General features: G+C 47.4%; 1 protein-coding gene across 2 annotated transcripts in view; it reads left to right on the forward strand.

Annotated features, from left to right (window-relative positions):
• The window catches only part of LOC146348311 (adhesion G protein-coupled receptor E3-like), a 56,008-nt gene that overhangs the window by 7,870 nt on the left and 28,883 nt on the right, over positions 1-19,255 (forward strand). For both annotated transcript variants that reach the window (XM_084852826.1, XM_084852824.1), the window contains exons 2-5: positions 382-417; positions 1,827-1,886; positions 9,457-9,600; positions 18,375-18,527. In XM_084852826.1, the coding sequence (XP_084708952.1) occupies positions 396-417; positions 1,827-1,886; positions 9,457-9,600; positions 18,375-18,527 (379 nt within the window). In that variant the 5' untranslated portion in view covers positions 382-395. The remainder of the gene's footprint in view (positions 1-381; positions 418-1,826; positions 1,887-9,456; positions 9,601-18,374; positions 18,528-19,255) is intronic.

Below are 19,255 nucleotides of genomic sequence, written 5' to 3' on the forward strand. Positions count from 1 at the left end.
AAGAAGCTGCTCTGGGAACCATTTGTCTCATCCGGTTTCCAGCGCAAGTGGCAGACCCTGATGTTTTGTAATGATGATTGCAAATATTATTAATAATAACTGATAAATTAAGAAAAGAAGTAGCAGACAGAAGCCCATTCCAGAACAACCAGAGCATAATAGGGGAAATGTATTTCAGCTAAAAGGTAGACAGGCGTGTCTGCTATTTTAAAGATCAATGCCATGAGGTTTTGTAAGGAATAATGTCTTGCTTTGGATGTCTTTTTGCTTAATTCCCAGTGTTTGCAGCCTCAGCAATATGTCTTTAAATAATGAATAAGGGGGGTTATATCACGGCAAAGAGCTCATTTTAACATAATTTTGTATCGTTATTTATCCTAGGCCTTGGATTTCTTATGTTCTACATAGATGGAACAGGTAGAAATTATTTATCTTCTGTGGGATGGGGTAGGGAGGCAATTCTCAGCAAGCAGTGGCTCAGTTTTATCCATGCCGGCTCATTTTCATTGCAGCAGAAGTCTGTTTTCCATCATGTCCTCCCTTTCCTATATTCATCCATGACTCCTTTTACATTCTTAAAAGGAGACATCTATCTAAAGGGCTCAGCCTGGGAAGCTAGTTGTTCCAACACTGCACAGAGCTCACATAAACGCAATGAGACTGGCAGTGCACTCGTAACCATGTTTACTCTGAAGTAAGTCCCTCTGAGTTTGATAGGACATTTCCTTATAAGTGTGCACAGGACTGTGGCCTTAGGTTGGAATCATATGCACAGTTTCGGTGAGCAAAGCCCATTGAACACAGCGAGACTTACTTTCCAGTAAATGTATGCTGCAGAGGCCAGTTTGGACATAGGTGTTCCAAGTAAGAGCTTACACATGGTGGGGAATGGGCCTTGGTATTATACAGACTTACCAGCGTGCATCAGAAGACATATGTGTAACCCATCTGTCTGTCCAAACAGATGGGGCAGAAAGCATGCAGGGTGGAAGGAGAGCAGAAATCAGGAAAATGGCATGTATATTTGCATGCATGGATGCTCAGGTGATGCATGACTCCTTCTCCATGGAGTAGCACATGCACACAACCTGAGGCGCACTACCCATCTTCATTGAGTGTCTACTAGTACAGAGAAGGCAAACATCTGCACTGGCTTTTTGTGCAGTGGTATCCATGTAGGGCTGCTGGATTCCATAGGGGACAGTGTTTATCTACCATTAATAAAAGTGTAAAAGAACAGTGATCGGTAGGCAAACTTTTCCTATCACCCCTTAGGTTTAAGAGAATCTGCACCTCCCAGAGTTTTTCCATCCACAAGACTATCCAAACCATGTCCTATACTGAATCTTAGAATGCTGCATATGAGAACCTCATCCAAAATCCATTGAAATTATTGCGCAATTGGTATGAGCCTATAGCTGTGTTTTGAGGCCCAAGTGTTGCTGATCTGCGGGGTTGAAGCTGGGTGGGACTGGTGAACTCCAACTCAAATATTTGCCAAATATCCAGATGCATGATCCTCCTCCTCTCCATTTTATCCTCACAACAGCAGCCCCGTGAGGTAGGTTAGGCCGAGAGTCAGTGACTGGCCCAGTGTCACCCAGAGGGCTTCATGGCTGAGTGGGGACTTGAACCCAGGTCTCCCCAGTCCTAGTCCAACGCTCTAACCACTACACCACACTGACTCTCTTGGGTTGTTCCATGGGTGTGACCTGTGTTCTAGTGCACCTGAATTTCAGTTTAATGGAGAGAATTCCTAAAGTTAATTCCAGAACCAGAGCATGCGCATTTGGTTCATTCAGCTCATACTCATCTCTATGTGACAGGCACTCAGTACAGCAGCTACAATGGATTTGAGAAAATACAAGACTGGGAAGCAGATAGAGGTAAGTTGGAAACAGGCTGAAGACAAGCAGGCTGGAAACACCTGGGCTGAGAGAAAGGGAACCTCTCTAAGCAACGTTACCCAGACTGAGGGAAGTCAGCAAGTCTTTAAATCTTTTGCAGCTGCAGGTGGCAAAAATGGTGTCATTTTGGCGATTTCTCCAAAGGAGGACCTTACCCACAGCAGTGGTGCCAGTCCTCCCGGTGGCTACTGGCTGGGGGCTGCTGTTTCCCCCCAGAATGCCTCTGTGAACAGCACCACATTATCACCAAGGGAGGCTTTCTAATTCGCCAGCTTCCTCTTTTTGCCACTGCCAATTTTGTATAACGCATGAACGCAAGTAAACACTGCATGTAAAGAATCATGATGCAATTATATGCATAACTGCATCACGATCGCTTTTTATACTGTTAGATCGACGTGCATTGGTAACATGGGGGGGATTTTTTTGTGACGGGGGGAGGAGAGAATGCCAACGAGCTGAAGGAATTCAAAGCTGTGGCAAACTGCAGCTGCCTGGTGCTCTGTACCAAATCTGGAAATAAAATTAAATGCATGAGTTTCCCTTCCAAAATCCTGGCAGAAATTCATGTGGGGAAAATTGGGGAAGCAGCCCTTCCATATCTGCCATAATACAGGCATCACTCACCTCCTTCGTTGAAGCCCTTGGACAAAGGTAATTCTTCTTGCTTTCCTTCTAGCTCTGCTAAGTAGCCCACAGTATCTATACTATGGAGATCTGTGCTGCTAATCCGATCCACATGTGCACAAGGAAGGGCTATAATATAAATTAGTCTTGCTCAGCTAGACTCTTGGATACTTAACAGGAATTGCTTCTTCCCTGGAGAACCAGGTAGTCAAGAGCAAACAGTGCATGATAAAGTTCTGAAGTGGCCATTCTCAGGGCTTCTCCACATGGAGCTTTTACCCTGTGATCGAGATTGGAAGTTTGCGGGACCTTTACATGACATAGTCATCCTCCAGGGCCTCTCCCATGCTTTGTAACCATTATCGCGCGTTTTTTCATAACAAGGAAAGTCTGGTATTTTCTCTCTATCCTGCTATATCCCGCCATAGAAGCCTCGTGAAAATGCGCAATTCTGCTATAACACAGCACCATCTAGTGGCTGTATAATAAAATAATATAGAACTTGCAGAGAAAAAACGCCCCCAGAAAACAGTTCCTGTCAGCCCATGTAAAGGAGCTGATCTTAGTCCCACAAGCACCTTCTCCCCTCGTCTGGCTTGCCTGGCTGTGGGAAGGATTTTGTGGGGTGGGGGGAAGCAGAGATGAAGGGAACTCCATTGGCATGCAGAAATGGGGAGAGGCTTACCAGTTATTTTAGGCTGCGGAGCCCCTCACCTCACCCTCTTTGAAGCCCAATTGCAAAGCGACGAGCATGCACTTCTGCAGCTGGGGATGAAGCAACCGCGTGGGCATCATCAGAAGGGTGGCCTTTCAGGCATTTTTGTTGGTGCGGATTTTCCAGCTTGTCCCGGCAGCTTCTCCACATGCCGCTCCGATTGGCGCAAAGATGGGAGGTGCAGCTGATTCAGCTTGGCTTAGCAGGCCAGAGGTTTGGTGGGAAGGCCGATAGGGCCATTCCCTATTGGGACATGGGCTCCGGGGCAGTGCGAGGGGATCGGACGAGTGGCACAGTGGCTCTGATGGGGCCTATCAGGCCTCTAGACAGGCAGGCTGATCTGGGCCTGACCCTTTGGTTTGTGGGGTGTGAGGTGCCTCTTCCTCCCCACCTGGCCACTGTACTGCTCGAGTGGGTGGCTTGTCGTTCCTTGCCCAGCACGTGGGTTAGGGCCCTTGGGCGCAGCGGTGCCTTTCTTCTAGTCTCTCCTTCTGTTGGCTTTGGGCTGCGGGTTCACGTTTGTTCTTCCCTGCACATGGGGGGTTGTGCCTTAACAGACAGGTGGGGGGGGCAGAGTGGGAGATGCAGAGTCCCTCCTGCTGCAGACCCAAAGCTCCCTTGTTTGCCCCCCGGTCCCATATGGGCAGCTTGTTTGTCAGGCAAAAAGGGGCAAGGGAGGAAGAAGGGAAAGGTGCCCAGCCCCCCATTCAAGCAGCCTTGGCGAAGGCATGATTCCCCATCTGGGGCAGAGGTGGGGCTGGATGTTTGAGGGGCTGTGGCTCAGTGGCAGAGCACCAGCTTTGCCTGCAGAAGGCCCCGGGTTCAATCCCCGGCATCTCCAGGTAAGGCTGAAAAAATCCCTGCCTGAAACCCGAAAGAGCTGCTGCCTGTCAGTGTTGACAATACCGGGCTGGATGGCCCAAGGGTCTGACTCAGCATAAGGCAGCTTCCTATGTTCCTATAGACAGAGAAGCGTGTTTCCACAGGAGCCGGGTGGGGTAGGGGGATATTCTCAGCCTAGGGAAACTTGGCTGCAGGTCCAGCGTAAATTTTGGCTCTCTGTTTCAGCACACCTTGGCCCTATGGAAGCCTCTTCTAGCTACACACCTACCCAGGGGGCTGGGTCAACTTCAGCCTCAGCACCTGCTGGAGCGACTCTCTCCCCTACACCAGCCATCTCCCAGGCATCTGCAGCAGTGGAACCATGCCAGGCTCCTGATGCCACTGCTGCAGTAACTCAGGGTTGAGGCAAGAAGGGTCCTGGGCCTGCATTACCTGGAGTTGATGCTGCCTGTACTCCACCTGTGGCGCCTCACATGAGGCCATGGTAGAGCAGGGGTGGGCAGGCCTTGGCCCAATGGCGCAATTCCACTCGACCGCAGGGAGCGATGACCCGTATGTCAAGGCTAATGAAGATGCAATTCCAGCTGGTGGTACGCCCACTTTTGTGATGCCATCTACTGCTAGCCACTAGAGGGAAGATACCGAGGGGTGAGTTTGTAGATGTCTTTTCCCTCCGTGTTCCATGAACCAGAATTAAAAGACAAAGATAAGGAACAGGACAGGGTGAGATGGAAGAAGGTGTCCCGTACATGGGCTAATTGGTGCCTGGTTTCCTCATTTACACGGGCATCCTCCAACAGAAATTTCTGTAACAGGGGTGGATCAGCCTGTGACCCCTCCATTCATTGGGATCTCAAGGACCAGGACCGCTGGCTGCAGTTCTTGACTCCATCCAGGCCAGGTTTTAGAGATAGGTGGCCACATCCTGGCCACACAACAACCCACCTCGGCTCCTCAGGCAAGGGCAGGGCAGGCAGTCCAACACCGCCTGCTTTGCTGGGAATTAATTCCTGAGGTTCCTGCTCCCGGACCTGCATATTCTGCTATGAAGTTTCAATCTGTGGCAGAGAACATGCTTGCTCCAGCTGCCCCCAAATTTAAGGGTTGGCAGGGCCTTAGTCTGAATAAACAGAAGCAGAAGTCTATCCACAGCATGGAACATTGGGTTAAAACAAATATTGATAAGGAGGTGCAGCAGGCAAGATTCTAGGCCTGTTTGCAGCCCTGCCTGTTCTTAATCTGAGAGTCTCTTCCTGAGGGATAGTGCCTAAAAAGGCACTGGGGGAATACAGGTTGACCCACAACCTGTCCTTCCCTAAAGGTGGATCCATGAACAATGACAGTTCCAGAGCAGCTGTGTTCTGTGTGCTACACGTCTTTTGATTCAGTGGTGGCAATAGTAACAGCTTGTGAACATGGAGCTTTTATCGGAAAGTACAAGATAAAATTTGCTTGCCGCGTCCTACCCATCAATCCCTCAGATTGTGGCCTTCTAGGGCCAACTTACATTGATACATCCCTCCCTATGAGGTGCTCTATTTCCTACTCCACGTCTGAGAACTTTAGCACCTTCTTGGAACAGGTTTTGTTCCCTTACATCACTGGATTGGATGGGAATCAGTGTGTGTGTGCGCTCATACATGGGCACAGCAGGGTACAGCATGGGCACAGCAGGCTGTGGAGCCCCTCACTTCACCCTCTTTGAAGCCCAATTGCAAAGTGACGAGCACGCACTTCTGCAGCCGGGGATGAAGCAACCATGTGGGCATCATCAGAAGAGGGCTTCCAGGTCAAGCTGTGGAGCCAGCTCGTACTCAGCCAGTGTGTCCAGTTGTTGGGCAGACAGAGCATGCAGTGGGAGCACCTCCTGCCACGTTATTCCATCAAGGCTGGTTTGCGTCCCCCCACAGGTATGGTATGGCACCTGGGGGAACAACCTGGGTGTTGAAGGGGAAAGCCCTTCTCTTTGGGTTTGTTTAAGGGCAAGGCCTGTCTTTTGCAGGCTTTGGCTGACATGCAAGTTATCCAGTGAAGTTGGCTGGGAATTTTTATTAATTAGTTGTGTTTATTGCCTCGGTTGGTATGCAGGGATGGGCTGAATCCTTGGGTGCTTGACAGGGCCCATAAAAGGTGAATAGAGAAATAGGCAATTGCTTATCCAAACAGGGGATGGGGTTATAGTGCATCCTGTTATTTCCCCTGTGCAGAGGGAGCTCTATAGGCAGGATGGGGGCCATTTGTCTGACAAATGGGCAACTATTTGTTTTTGTCTGAACTGCGAAGTGTCTGCTGGAATTAACTTGGCGCAGGTGGTGGTGCTGGTGGAATGACTAAGCAGAGGCTTGTCATCCTCCCGTGGAAGGTATGTGTGGGCTCCTTTGGTGGGGAATGGGGTTGGTGAGCATTCGGAGGCACTGTTTCTGGTGGACCGGTAAGGCCTGAGGCTTCCAGCTCAGGGTTTTGTGGCTCCAGTTGGAAGATAAGGATTACCTTTGAGGCCAACCCACCTCACTCACTCAGAGTTTCGCGGCCCGGGGGGAGCAGTGACAGGGGAAGGCCTCCCATCCCAAAATTGGGCAGTCCTGAGGGGTGGCGATCACGAATGCCACTCTACAGGCATCAAATGTTTTGCCTGATAAAATGCCAGGTTAGTCACTGGCTTAGAGAAGTTGCCCATTTAGGTTTCCCTTCGCAGATCTGATCAATCTCAATAAATGTGGCCCAAATGTTATACGAACTACTTGTGTCTCATCTCTTTATTTCCCCCCTTGCCTCCTTTCACCAGCAAATAATCCGAAAGCAGAAGCCCTGGTAAGGGTGCGGGATTTTACCCTTGTGTAGAGAAGCCCTCAGGTATGTTTTAGGCCAGGCATACAGAACCTGAGGCCTGCAGGCCAAATCCTGTCCTCAGGGGTTCCCCAGATGGCCGCATCTCAAAAGGCATTTCCCAGCTTCTGTGCAGTTTTTCTCTCATTCTCAAAGGCTGAAATTTCTCTCCTAAGGCTTAGGCCAGATCTACCCCTCGTGCCGTATCATTACGATCCCATCATGGTCATGCTATATTCCTCTTGTGTATTTATACCTCGTAGGACACACACTGACATTTGTTGCAGCATTTTGGATAATGTGGAAGAGAAAGCAGGAAATAACACTACAAAAGCGGTATAACAAATGTGTAGTGTGCCCCAACAGTTATCGGTGCACTTCAGTGCCGCTATAAAGCAGCAGTGTAGATCTAGCCCCAGTTACTGGCAATAAGAGCTTTCAGCTAAAATATGCTGGTACTTTGGCCCTGCCCCTTTCCCTTTGGCCCTGCCCCCTTTGCTTTCAGCCCTGCCCCCACTGGATTGCAGCCCCTGAAAGCTTCTCCAAAATGGTTTTTGGGCTGAAAGGGGGTTCTCCACCCCTGTGTTAGGCCACGTCTGCATCATTAGTATCTATAATCTCACGGTACACAAACTGAAGGGAAGAAACATCTCAGTACATGTTGTTCCGTGGGGTGGGGCAGGATTATTTACTGCCATTCCCTGACAGTGGACAGGTGCCAACACAGCAATTGTACCTATTATGAATCAGTGTATAAACCATGTACAAGTGATTCTATAGCACAGTGCAGCCTGCATGGATTAGCTGAACACTAGCATGCATTTGATTGTCACAGAACCAACCACACAAAGTAAAGTCATTATTAGGCTCCTGTTTTGGCAAAGGCTAAGCAACACTTAAAACATACCCGAAACCAGGGTAGGAACAATAGTTTACAATCTAGTACCTCAGCCTAAAGCAGGGGTGTTGAACCTCCTTCAGCCTGAGCACTGACTCCGCTTCAGAGAAGCTCTCAGCTGCAACATCCCAGTGCTGGGTGGGGCTGAAGACAAAAGGGCATAGCTGAAGGGGAAAGGGGCAGGGCCAAACTAAAGGCATTCTAGAGGGTGTTGGAGGCAAGGAACAGATGCATCAAAACTGTACAGGCACATGACTGCTGACTGGCAAGCACCACCAAGTGCAGGCAGGGCCCACTAATTTCATTGGCCCATACTGGGTGCGGCTGGCCAGTCTGACTCTAATGCCACCATGTGACATGTCCTAATATAACGGTGTGGGGCCCTGTCCCCTCAATCGTGGCTCAGCGGTGGTGGTCACCTGCCACCCTTTGCCCCGCATCCTTGGCCACTTTTGTTCCTCACGGTGTCTCTACATTAAGCACCCCCCCACCCCGCATCCTTTCCGGGGCTTTCTCCTTTTGCTTTCTTTGTAGATTAGGATGAGCTCCTTTATACAGCGGACATGTGGCTTGCATAGAGGAAGTGCCTCCCCCCTGCCTCCCTGGCTTGTGTGCAAAGGAGCGGGGGGCTTTTGTGGCTTAACTTGTGCTGTAGTGCTTTCTCGCAGCCCTAGGCACACTTACTTGGGAGTAAGCCCCATTGAAGTCAATGGGACTTAGTTCTAAGTAGACATAAGATCATGCTGTAAGTCTGTAACCCTCGGCACACTTACTTGGGAGTGAGCCCCACTGAACTTAATGGGTTGCTCTGAATCATATTATCATAGGGTTGGAAGGGGCCTACAAGACCATCGAGTCCAACCCCCTGCTCAGTGTAGGAAGCCTGATTCCCAGGCAGTCTCCCATCCAAGTACTAACCAGGGCTGACCCGGCTTAGCTTCCGAGATCAGATGAGATCAGACGCATCCAGCCCTTTCAATAGAGGATGTTAATCTGAGCTTGGTGGGGTGGGGGATCAGATCTGTCTCGCTTCATTTCAGGGAGGCATAATCCTCTCTTCTCCATCCGATCAGCAAGCGGGAGACACGTGGTTTGAATCGAGGGAAGTCCTTTCTTGGCAGGATCATGGTGCTAAGTCAGCCTTACACACTGCTGATATGGCACCATTAACTTTTATTACTAGTTTATCTCCAATCCTTTTGAAAGCGCGATAAAGGGGAAAATGTGCGCAAGGCGTCCTGGAGGTTGACAACGTCATGTAAAAGTCCTGCAAAATTCTGTGAGTGACCAATCACGAGTGTGCAATAAATCACTCATGTAGAGACACCCTTAGTCAAAAGTTCACATTCATTCAGGGAATCATGCCAAGATAAAATATAGATGGTTTGAAAATATTACATAGCTAACTAATTTCTCTTCTCTTACTAGAAGTCACTGTTGTAGTTGGTACTGTTGTAGAGCAAATCAAGAACACATTTCGTAATATTTTAAATTTTTTAAATATTTCTGATCATCTACACCTTCCTAAGAACCTCCATTTCTTCTCTGCAAAATGGCCCTGGATGGAAAACATTGTCACGTGTTGTGTATTTCGCTTGATCTGAATTTTTTTCACTTAAATACCCTATTTATTTTCCCAGGACAACATGACAATAGTTTCGGTAGTACTGGAAGCAAAGGTGACATAAACTGTGGTCCTAATGCTATTCAGAATACTGTATCCAGCTGTGTCTGTCAAGGAGGAGTCAGGGTGGTAGTATCATCAGATAAGATCTGTTGTGAGAGTAAGTGTATTCATTCTCAGCTCCTTTAAACTGCATCTTCTTGAACTAAATTACAGAGCAGAAATGTCATTTTCAGCCATTCCTCATGCAGTACTGCTATGTGTATTTTGTCAAAACTCAACCAGGTTTTCAGATACACCACATAGGTGGGAAACATACCAATATATCAGGGGTGGGGAACCTGTGGCCTTCCAGATGTTCATGGACAACACCTCCCATCATCCCTGACCACTGACCATGCTGTGGTTAATGGGAGTCAGAGTCCAAGAACATCCGGAAGGCCACGGGTTCTCCATCCCTGCAACATATAAACGGAATTCTAATTCTGTCGAGGGGAAGTGGGGAAGCAGCCTATTTATTTATTTATTGCATTTATACCCCGCCTTTTTTCCTCTTACAAGGAACCCAAGGCGGCTTACGTTATCCTCCTCCTCTCCATTTTATCCTCACAACAACAACCCTGTGAGATGGGTTAGGCTGAGAGTCTGTGACTGGTCCAAAGTCACCCAGTGAGCTTCCATGGCCGAGTGGGGACTAGAACCCGGATCTCCCAGCTCCTAGTCCAACACTCTTGCCACTACACCACACTGGCTAGAACGGCAGCTGAAGCTCTGTGGATGTGGGCTAGCAGGGGACTGCTGCAACACTTGGGCGAGGGAGGGCTGCACGTTCTTCTTCACCCAACACCTTCTTCTCTTAAAGGTATCAAAGGGTATACAGTGTAAACTCTTGGAAACCTAGGTAAGGTTGATACAGACGAGAAATGCAGTAGAGTAGTTTAATTGCATGTGTTTTCTGCAGAAGAGTAGAATCCAGACTGCATTCCATCTAGCCCAGGGGGATGAAAGGCTTATTTTGGCCTCTGTACACAAATCTGTTCTTGCATATTAATGATTTTGGCTAACATCCTAAACATCCTAAACAAGGGAGAAAGCCTCATTGAATGAAATGGGACTTACTTCTGAGTAAACATGCATAGGATTGTGCTGCATGTGCCTCCAATCCAATCTCAGTAAAGTAATAAGCCTAAACACCTTAAATCAGCCTTCCTCAACCTGGTGCCCTCTAGATGTGTAGGATCTCTCATCATCCCCCAGCAGGGGAACCATTTCTAGTTTAAATATTTCTGGTCATCTACAGCTTCCTAAGAACCTCCAGTTCTTCTCTGCTAAAAGGCCCTGGATGGAGAGCACTGTCACATGTTGTTTAATTTAGCCTGAGCTGAGTTCATTATTATTATTATCATCACCATCATCATCATTTACATTTCTATACCGCCCCGTAGCTGAACCTCTCTGGGAGGTTTACGCAAAAGTTAAAACATTAAAATACAATATACAAAGTTTAAAAACCATTTACATAAGAGCATAGGGACAGTATATACAAACAACATATAACTAAAAACAACTTTGAACTAAAAACAATTTTAAAAAATCCAACAATAAAACAACACAGCTTACAACAATGCAGCTTAAAAACAGTATATAGAACTCAGCAAAAGGAACAAGAGTTCTAAAAAGGGAAGGCCTGCCGGATAATAGAGTCTTTAATGACTGCTTAAAAACCTCCAAAGAGGTCAGCAGGTGCATTTCAACTGGCAGGTCATTCCACAACTGAGGGGCGGCAAAGGAAAAGGTCCTCCTTTGTGTGGCTGCCAATCTCACATTAGGCAGCCACAGCAGATAGCCTTCAGAGGACCTTAAGTGGCATAGGCGAGAAGGTGCTCCCTAAGGTACCTTCTCCCTAAGGTACCTTGGACCTAGACCATGTAAGGTTTTAAAGGTAACAACCAGCACTTTATATTTTGCTCGGAAACAAACTGGCAGCCAGTGTTAAGATTTTAAAACCAGCATAATATGGTCTCCATGGGATGTCCCAGAGACCAACTTGGCTGCCATATTTTGTACCAGTTGAAGTTTCTGAATGAAATATACAGGCAGCCCCAAGTAAAGTGCATTACAGAAATCAAGCCTAGAGGTTATCAGCATGTGCACCACCGTTACCAGGTCCACACGTCCAGGAATGGGCATAGCTGACATATCAGCCGAAGTTGATAACAGGCACTTCTCACTGTTGCCTCCACCTGAGTTGCCAGGAGTAGGGTTGGGCCAAGAAGCACCCCCAAGCCATGAACGTGCTCCCTCAGGGGGAGTGCAACCCCATCCAGAATTGATTGACATACCTCAATACCTGAATTTGTTTTATTTATTTATTAAATTTATTAATCGCCCATCTGGCTGGTCACCCAGCCACTCTGGGCGATGCACAACACACCATAAAACAATTTAAAACAATAAAATTCTACCATAAATTTTTTTTTAAAATACCCTAACCCACCCCAAATGCCTGCCTGAACAACCACGTTTTTAATGCACGACGGAAGCTCATTAAAGAGGGGGCATGACGGAGTTCCCTAGGGAGGGAGTTCCACAGAGTGGGGGCCACCACAGAAAAGGCCCTCTCCCTCATCCCCACCAGTCTAGCTGTCCTGGCTGATGGGACAGAGAGAAGGCCATCCGAGGCTGATCTTGTTAAGCGACCTGTCTGGTGTTGCTGGAGGCGCTCCTTAAGATAGGCTGGGCCGGAACCATATAGGGTTTTAAAGGTCAAAACCAACACCTTGAATTTGGCCCAGAAAACAACTGGTAACCAGTGCAACTCCTTCAGCACTGGAGTGATGTGATCTCGCCGGCGGCTGCCTTTAATCAGGCGAGCCGCCACATTCTGTACCAGCTGCAGCTTCCGAACCGTCTTCAAGGGTAACCCCATGTAGAGCGCATTACAGTAGTCTAAACGAGAGGAGACCAGGGCATGTACTACCGATGGGAGCAGATGGTCGGGAAGGAAGGGGCGCAGCCGCCGTATCAGATGGAGTTGATACAGCGCTGTCCGGCTCACAGCTGACACCTGAGCCTCCATGGACAGCTGGGAGTCCAAAATGACCCCCAGGCTGCGGACCTGGTCTTTCAAGGGTAGCCATACCCCATTCAACACCAGGTCAACATCCCCCAACCTCCTCTTGTCTCCCACCAAAAGTACCTCGGTCTTGTCAGGGTTCAGCTTCAGCTTATTCCTCCCCATCCAGCCACTCACCGTCTCCAGACATTTGGACAGGGATTCTACGGCCAACCTTGGTGAAGATTTGAATGAGAGGTAGAGCTGCGTGTCATCCGCATATTGATGACACTGCACCCCAAACCTCCTGATGATAGTCCCCAGCGGCTTCACATAGATGTTAAATAGCATTGGGGAGAGGATGGAACCCTGTGGCACCCCACAAGTAAGTGGCCACGGGTCCGAAACCTCTTCTCCCAGTGCTACCCTCTGGTACCTGCCAGAGAGGAAGGACCGGAACCACCGCAATACGGTGTCTCCAATGCCCAACCCCTCCAGGCGGTCCAGGAGGATACCGTGGTCAAAGGTATCAAAAGCCGCTGAGAGGTCGAGGAGAACAAGGAAGAAGCATTCACCCCTATCCAGAGCCCTCCTCATATCATCCACCAAGGCGACCAAGGCCGTTTCTGTCCCATGCCCAGGCCTGAAGCCCGACTGAAATGGGTCTAGATAATCAGGTTCTTCCAAGTGTGCCTTCAACTGCACCGCCACCACCCGCTCAATCACCTTGCCCAAAAATGGCAGATTTGAGATTGGGCGAAAGTTGTTCAGAACTTGAGGATCCAAGGAGGGCTTCTTTAAGAGCGGTCTTATCACTGCCTCCTTGAGGGCTGATGGCATCACTCCCTCCTCGAGGGAGGCGTTCACCACCGCCTTGATCCCCTCACCCAATCTCTCTCTGCAGCTCATAATGAGCCAAGATGGGCAAGGATCAAGTAAGCAGGTGGTCGGCCTTACAGATGAAAGCACCTTGTCCACTTCATCAGGAGGAAGAAGCTGGAACCGATCCAATTTGTTGTTGTTCAGTCATTCAGTCATGTCCGACTCTTCGTGACCCCATGGACCATAGCACGCCAGGCCTTCCTGTCCTACACTCTCTCCCGGAGCGTGCTCAAGTTCATATTCATTGCATCGGTGATGCTATCTAGCCATCTCATCTTCTGCCGTCCCCTTCTCCTTTTGCCTTCAGTCTTTCCCAGTATCAGGGTCTTTTCCAGAGAGTTTTCTCGTCGCATTAGGTGGCCAAAATATTTGAGCTTCAGCTTCACTCTTTCTGGCGCTACTTGGAAATACCCTCTGCTCTTCCCCAGTAGTATATTGGACACCTTCCGACCTGAGGGTCTCATCTTCCGGCGTCATCTCTTTTAGCCTTGTGATACGTTCCATGGGGTTTTCTTGGCAAGAATACTGGAGTGGGTTGCCATTTCCTTCTCCAGTGGACCACATTTTGTCAGAACTCTCTGCCATGACCTGTCCGTCTTGGGTGGCCCTGCATGGCATAGCTTATGGCTTCACTGAGTTACACAAGCCCCTTCACCACAACAAGGCAGTGATCCATGAAGGGGAATACCTGAATTAGGACCCTTCATAATGAGCACCTCTGTCTTGCCTGGATTCAACTTCAGCTTGTTCTCCCTCATCCAGCCCATTACCGACTTGTTGTTGTTGTTCAGTCGTTAAGTCGTGTCTGACTCTTCATGACCCCATGGACCATAGCACGCCAGGCGTTCCTGTCCTCCACTCTCTCCCGGAGTGTGCTCAAGTTCATATTCATTGCATCGGTGATGCTGTCAGGAGCGCCCTAGCTGCCTCTTGCAGTCCCCACAAATAGCCAACTCAGGACACAGATGACGAGGAATTATTTCTGAGACTTTATTCCTTTATTACTTTATGACTCTTTCAGAATACTAATCGGTAGCGCCAAAGCAAGGAACAGCACTGGGGAAAGATAGCTGAGTAGCCTAAGCTCCAGGTAAGGCAGTTGGTCCCCGTTTGAAGGAGAATCACAGGAAGACCCTGAACTTATGGGCTAGGGAGAGATCCTCCCTCTTTCACTTGGGTCCTCGGGACGCGACCGTTGTTTGCGCGCCAAACGAGCGCTACGCCTCCTTTCCACACCCTCCATCTGTCGTCGCTCCCTGCGTCTGCGCCGAGCATCCAGCAAGCCTCCCTCCAGTGCTCTCTCACTGCCAGGGTCACTATCTATCCCAGGAATGCTGGCAGGAGGAATCTCTGCCAGCTGCTGTGCTTGTGAGAGATGAGCGATCTCCTCTCCCACGGATTGCTGTTCCTCCTCAGAATCAGAACTGCTCTGGGGCTCTATTGGCTCAGTTTCCACCCTGACATATGCTATCTAGCCATCTCATCCTCTGCCGTCCCCTTCTCCTTTTGCCTTCAATCTTTCCCAGCATCAGGGTCTTTTCCAGAGAGTTTTCTCTTCGCATTAGGGGGCCAAAGTATTTGAGCTTCAGCTTCAGTATCTGTCCTTCCAATGAGCAGTCAGGGTTGATTTCCTTTAGGATGGACTAATTTGACCTCCTTGCAGTCCAGGGGACTTCTAAGAGTCTTCTCCAGCACCACAGTTCGAAAGCATCAATTCTTCGGCGCTCAGCCTTCCTTATAGTCCAGCTCTCACAGCCATACATTACTACTGGGAAAACCATAGCTTTGATTAGATGGACCTTTGTTGGCAAGGTGATGTCTCTGCTTCTTACTATGCTGTCTAGGTTTGCCATAGCTTTCCTCCCAAAGAGCAAGCGTCTTTTAATTTCATGGCTACAGTCACCATCTGCGGTGATCTTGAAGCCCAAGAAAGTAAAATCTGTTACTGCTTCCATTTCTTCCCCTTCTATATGCCAGGAAGTGATGGGGCCAGGTGCTATGATCTTAGTTTTTTTAATGTTGAGTTTCAGACCAGCATTTGCACTCTCCTCTTTCACCCTCAACAAGAGGCTCTTTAGATCCTCTTCACTTTCTGCCATTAGGGTGGTATCGTCTGCGTATCTGAGGTTGTTGATAATTCTCCCGGCAATCTTAATTCTGACCTGTGATTCATCTAACCTGACGTTTGTCATGATGTGCTCTGCATATAAGTTAAATAAGCAGGGTGACAATATGCAGCCTTGTCGTACTCCTTTCCCAATTTTGAACCATTCGGTTGTTCCATGTCCGGTTCTTACTGTTGCTTCTTGACCCTCGTACAGGTTTCTCAGAAGACAAGTAAGGTGGTCTGGTACCCCCATCTCTTTCAGAATTTGCCAGAGTTTGTTGTGATCCACACAATCAAAGGCTTTAGCGTAGTCAATGAAGCAGAAATAGACATTTTTCTGGAATTCTCTTGCTTTCTCCATGATGCAGCGAATGTTGGCGATTTGATCTCTAGTTCTTATGCCTCTTCGAAACCCTGCTTGTACTTCCAGTAGTTCTCGGTTCACATACTGCTGAAGCCTAGCTTGTAGGATTTTGAGCATCACCTTGCTGGCATGTGAAATGAGCACAATTGTCCGGTAGTTTGAACACTCTTTGGCATTGCCCTTCTTTGGAACTGGAATGTAAACTGACCTTTTCCAGTCTTGTGGCCACTGTTGAGTGTTCCAAATGTGTTGGCATATTGAGTGCAGCACTTTAACAGCATCATCTTTTAGGATTTTAAATAGCTCAGCTGGAATACTGTCATCTCTGCTAGCTTTGTTGTTACTAATGCTTCCTAAGGCCCATTTGACTTCACTCTCTAGGATGTCCGGCTCAAGTTCAGTGACCGCACTATCATGGCTATCAGGGACATTGAAATCTTTCCTTATAGTTCTTCTGTGTATTCTTTCCACCTCTTCTTAAGCTCATCTGCTTCTGTTAGTTCCCGGCCTTCTTTGTCCTTTATCATGCCCATCTTTGCACAAAACGTTCCCTTGAGATCTCCGATTTTCTTGAAGAGATCTCTAGTCTTTCCCATTCTGTTGTTTTCCTCGATTTCTTTGCATTGTTCATTTAAGAAGGCCTTCTTGTCTCTCCTTGCTATTCTCTGGAACTCTGCATTCAGTTGGGTATATCTTCCCCTTTCTCCCTTCCTTTTCGCTTTTCTTCTTTCTTCAGCTACTTGTCAAGCCTCATCAGACAGCCACTTTGCTTTCTTGCATTTCTTTTTCTTTGGGATGGATTGAGTTGCTGCCTCCTGAACAATGTTACGGACCTCCATCCATAGTTCCTCAGGCACTCTGTCTATCAGGTCTAATCCCTTACATCTATTCCTCACCTCCACTGTATATTCATAAGGGATATGATTTAGGTCATACCTGAATGGTTTAGTGGTTTTCCCTACATTCTTCAATTTAAGCCAAAATTTTGCAATAAGAAGCTCATGATCTGAGCCACAGTCAGCTCCAGGTCTTGTTTTTACTGACTGTATAGAGCTTCTCCATCTTTGGCTGCAAAGGACATAATCAATCTGATTTCGATATTGACCATCTGGTGATGTCCATGTGTAGAGTCGCCTCCTGTGCTGTTGGAAAAGAGTGTTTGCTATGATCACCGTGTTCTCTTGGCAAAACTCTATTAGCCTTTGTCCTGCTTCATTTTGTACACCAAGGCCATGCTTGCCTGTTATCCCGGTGATTTCTTGACTTCCTACTTTAGCATTCCAATCCTCTATGATGAAAAGGACATCTTTTTTTTGGTGTTAGTTCTAGAAGGTGTTGTAGGTCTTCATAGAACCGATCAATCTCAGCTTCTTCGGCCTCAGTGGTTGGGGCATAGACTTGAATTACTGTGATGTTGAATGGTTTGCCTTGGATTCGTACTGAGATGATTCTATCATTTTTGAGATTGTACCCCAGTACTGCTTTTCCCACCCTTTTGTTGACTATGAGTGCTACTCCATTTCTTCTAAGGGATTCTTGCCCACAGTAGTAGGTATGATGGTCACTATTTATTCACTGAATTAAATTTGCCCATGCTTGTCCATTTGAGTTCACTGATTCCCAAGATGTCGATGTTCAATCTTGTCATCTCATGTTTGACCACCTCCAGCTTACCTTGATTCATTGATCTGACATTCCAGGTTCCCAAACAATATTGTTCTTTACAGCATCGGATTTTCTTTTCACCACCAGACACATCCACAGCTGAGTGTCCTTTCGGCTTTGGCCCAGCCGCTTCACTCTTTCTGGCGCTATTTGGAAATACCCTCTGCTCTTCCCCAGTAGTATATTAGACACCTTCCGACCTGAGGGGCTCATCTTCCAGCATCATATCTTTTAGCCTTGTGATACGTTCCATGGGGTTTTCTTGGCAAGAATCCTGGAGTGGGTTGCCATTTCCTTCTCCAGTGGACCACATTTTGTCAGAACTCTCCACCATGACCTGTCCATCTTGGGTGGCCCTGCACAGCATAGCTTATAGCTTCACTGAGTTACGCAAGCCCCTTCACCACAACAAGGCAGTGATCCATGAAGGGGCCATTACCGACTGCAGGCAGTCATTCAGAGGCGTCATACCTTCCTTGGATAAAGATGTTAAGGAGAAATAGATTTGGGTGTCATCAGCATACTGATAACACTCCACCTCAAACCTCCTGATGATCTCTCCCAGTGGTTTCATGTAGATGTTGTACAGCATTGGGGATAGAATGGAGCCCTGAGAGACTCCACATAATAGTTCTTTTTTTGAGGAGCAACTATCCCCAAGCGACACCATCTGGAATCGTCCTGAAAGGAGCGGAACCACTGCAGAGCAGTGCCCCCAACCTCCAACTCCCTCAGGCTATCCAGAAGGATACCATGTTCAATGGTATCAAATACTGCTGAGAGATCCAAAAGAATCAACAGGGATGCACTCTCTCTAGCAATTCAGTTTTTGTCACTGAAATACCCTGTTTATTTTCCCAGGACAAAATGGCAATATAAGCAATAGTTTCATTCGTAAAGGCTGTGGAGATTATGTAGACTGTGGTCCCAATGCTGTTGGTTATATTGAATCCAGCTGTGACTGTCACAGAGGATACATGGTGGTATCGCGATCTAATGAGATCTATTGTGAGAGTAAGTGTATTCCTTCTTCTCTTCTTTAAACTGCATCTTTTTGAGCTAAATTTTAGGGTGGAAACGTGATTTTCAGCCACAGCTAATGTCGTACTGCCATCTGTATTTTTTCAAAACTACTGATACAGATAAGAAGTACAGTAGAATTTAATTGCATAGGATAGAACTGCATGTCCCTTTAATTTCAGTAAACTAACAAGAATAAATAAGTACCTTAACTAGCTGGGGAATCAACTTTAATTGGGCTATGTCTGTCAACAAAAAAATGACTGTTTCTAGGTAAAACCTATCATATGTGTTTTCAATTCCATGCTAAAAGCAATGGATTGGATCCAGACATTCTTAGACAGAGTAGACCCATTAAAATCAATGGGACAAGTTAGTCATGACTAACTTTGGTCCCATTGGTTTTAGTGGGTCTGTTCTAACATGACTAAATCTAGACCCAACCCAGTGAGGACTGAGAAATTTAAACACATTTAGGCTACAGTCCAATACACTCAAAAGTAACTGGTGGAGCTACATCCAACATCCTTGAACTTTGGATCAGACAAGAACAATGGGGCGAAATGTAAAGAATCATGATGCAGTTCTAGGTATGACTGCATCATCTTTATAATGTTATCTCGATGTGCACTGGTAATGTGTTGAAGAAGGAATGCACGAATTAGGAAAGAGAATGTTTATGGTGCTTGATAATGGCAGTAGTCTTTATTTAATGCTCTATG

Source organism: Heloderma suspectum, chromosome 4, assembly GCF_057233095.1.
Source record: "Heloderma suspectum isolate Gila_16-S chromosome 4, 16-S_ref, whole genome shotgun sequence".
In the NCBI taxonomy this organism is placed as follows: domain Eukaryota; kingdom Metazoa; phylum Chordata; class Lepidosauria; order Squamata; family Helodermatidae; genus Heloderma; species Heloderma suspectum.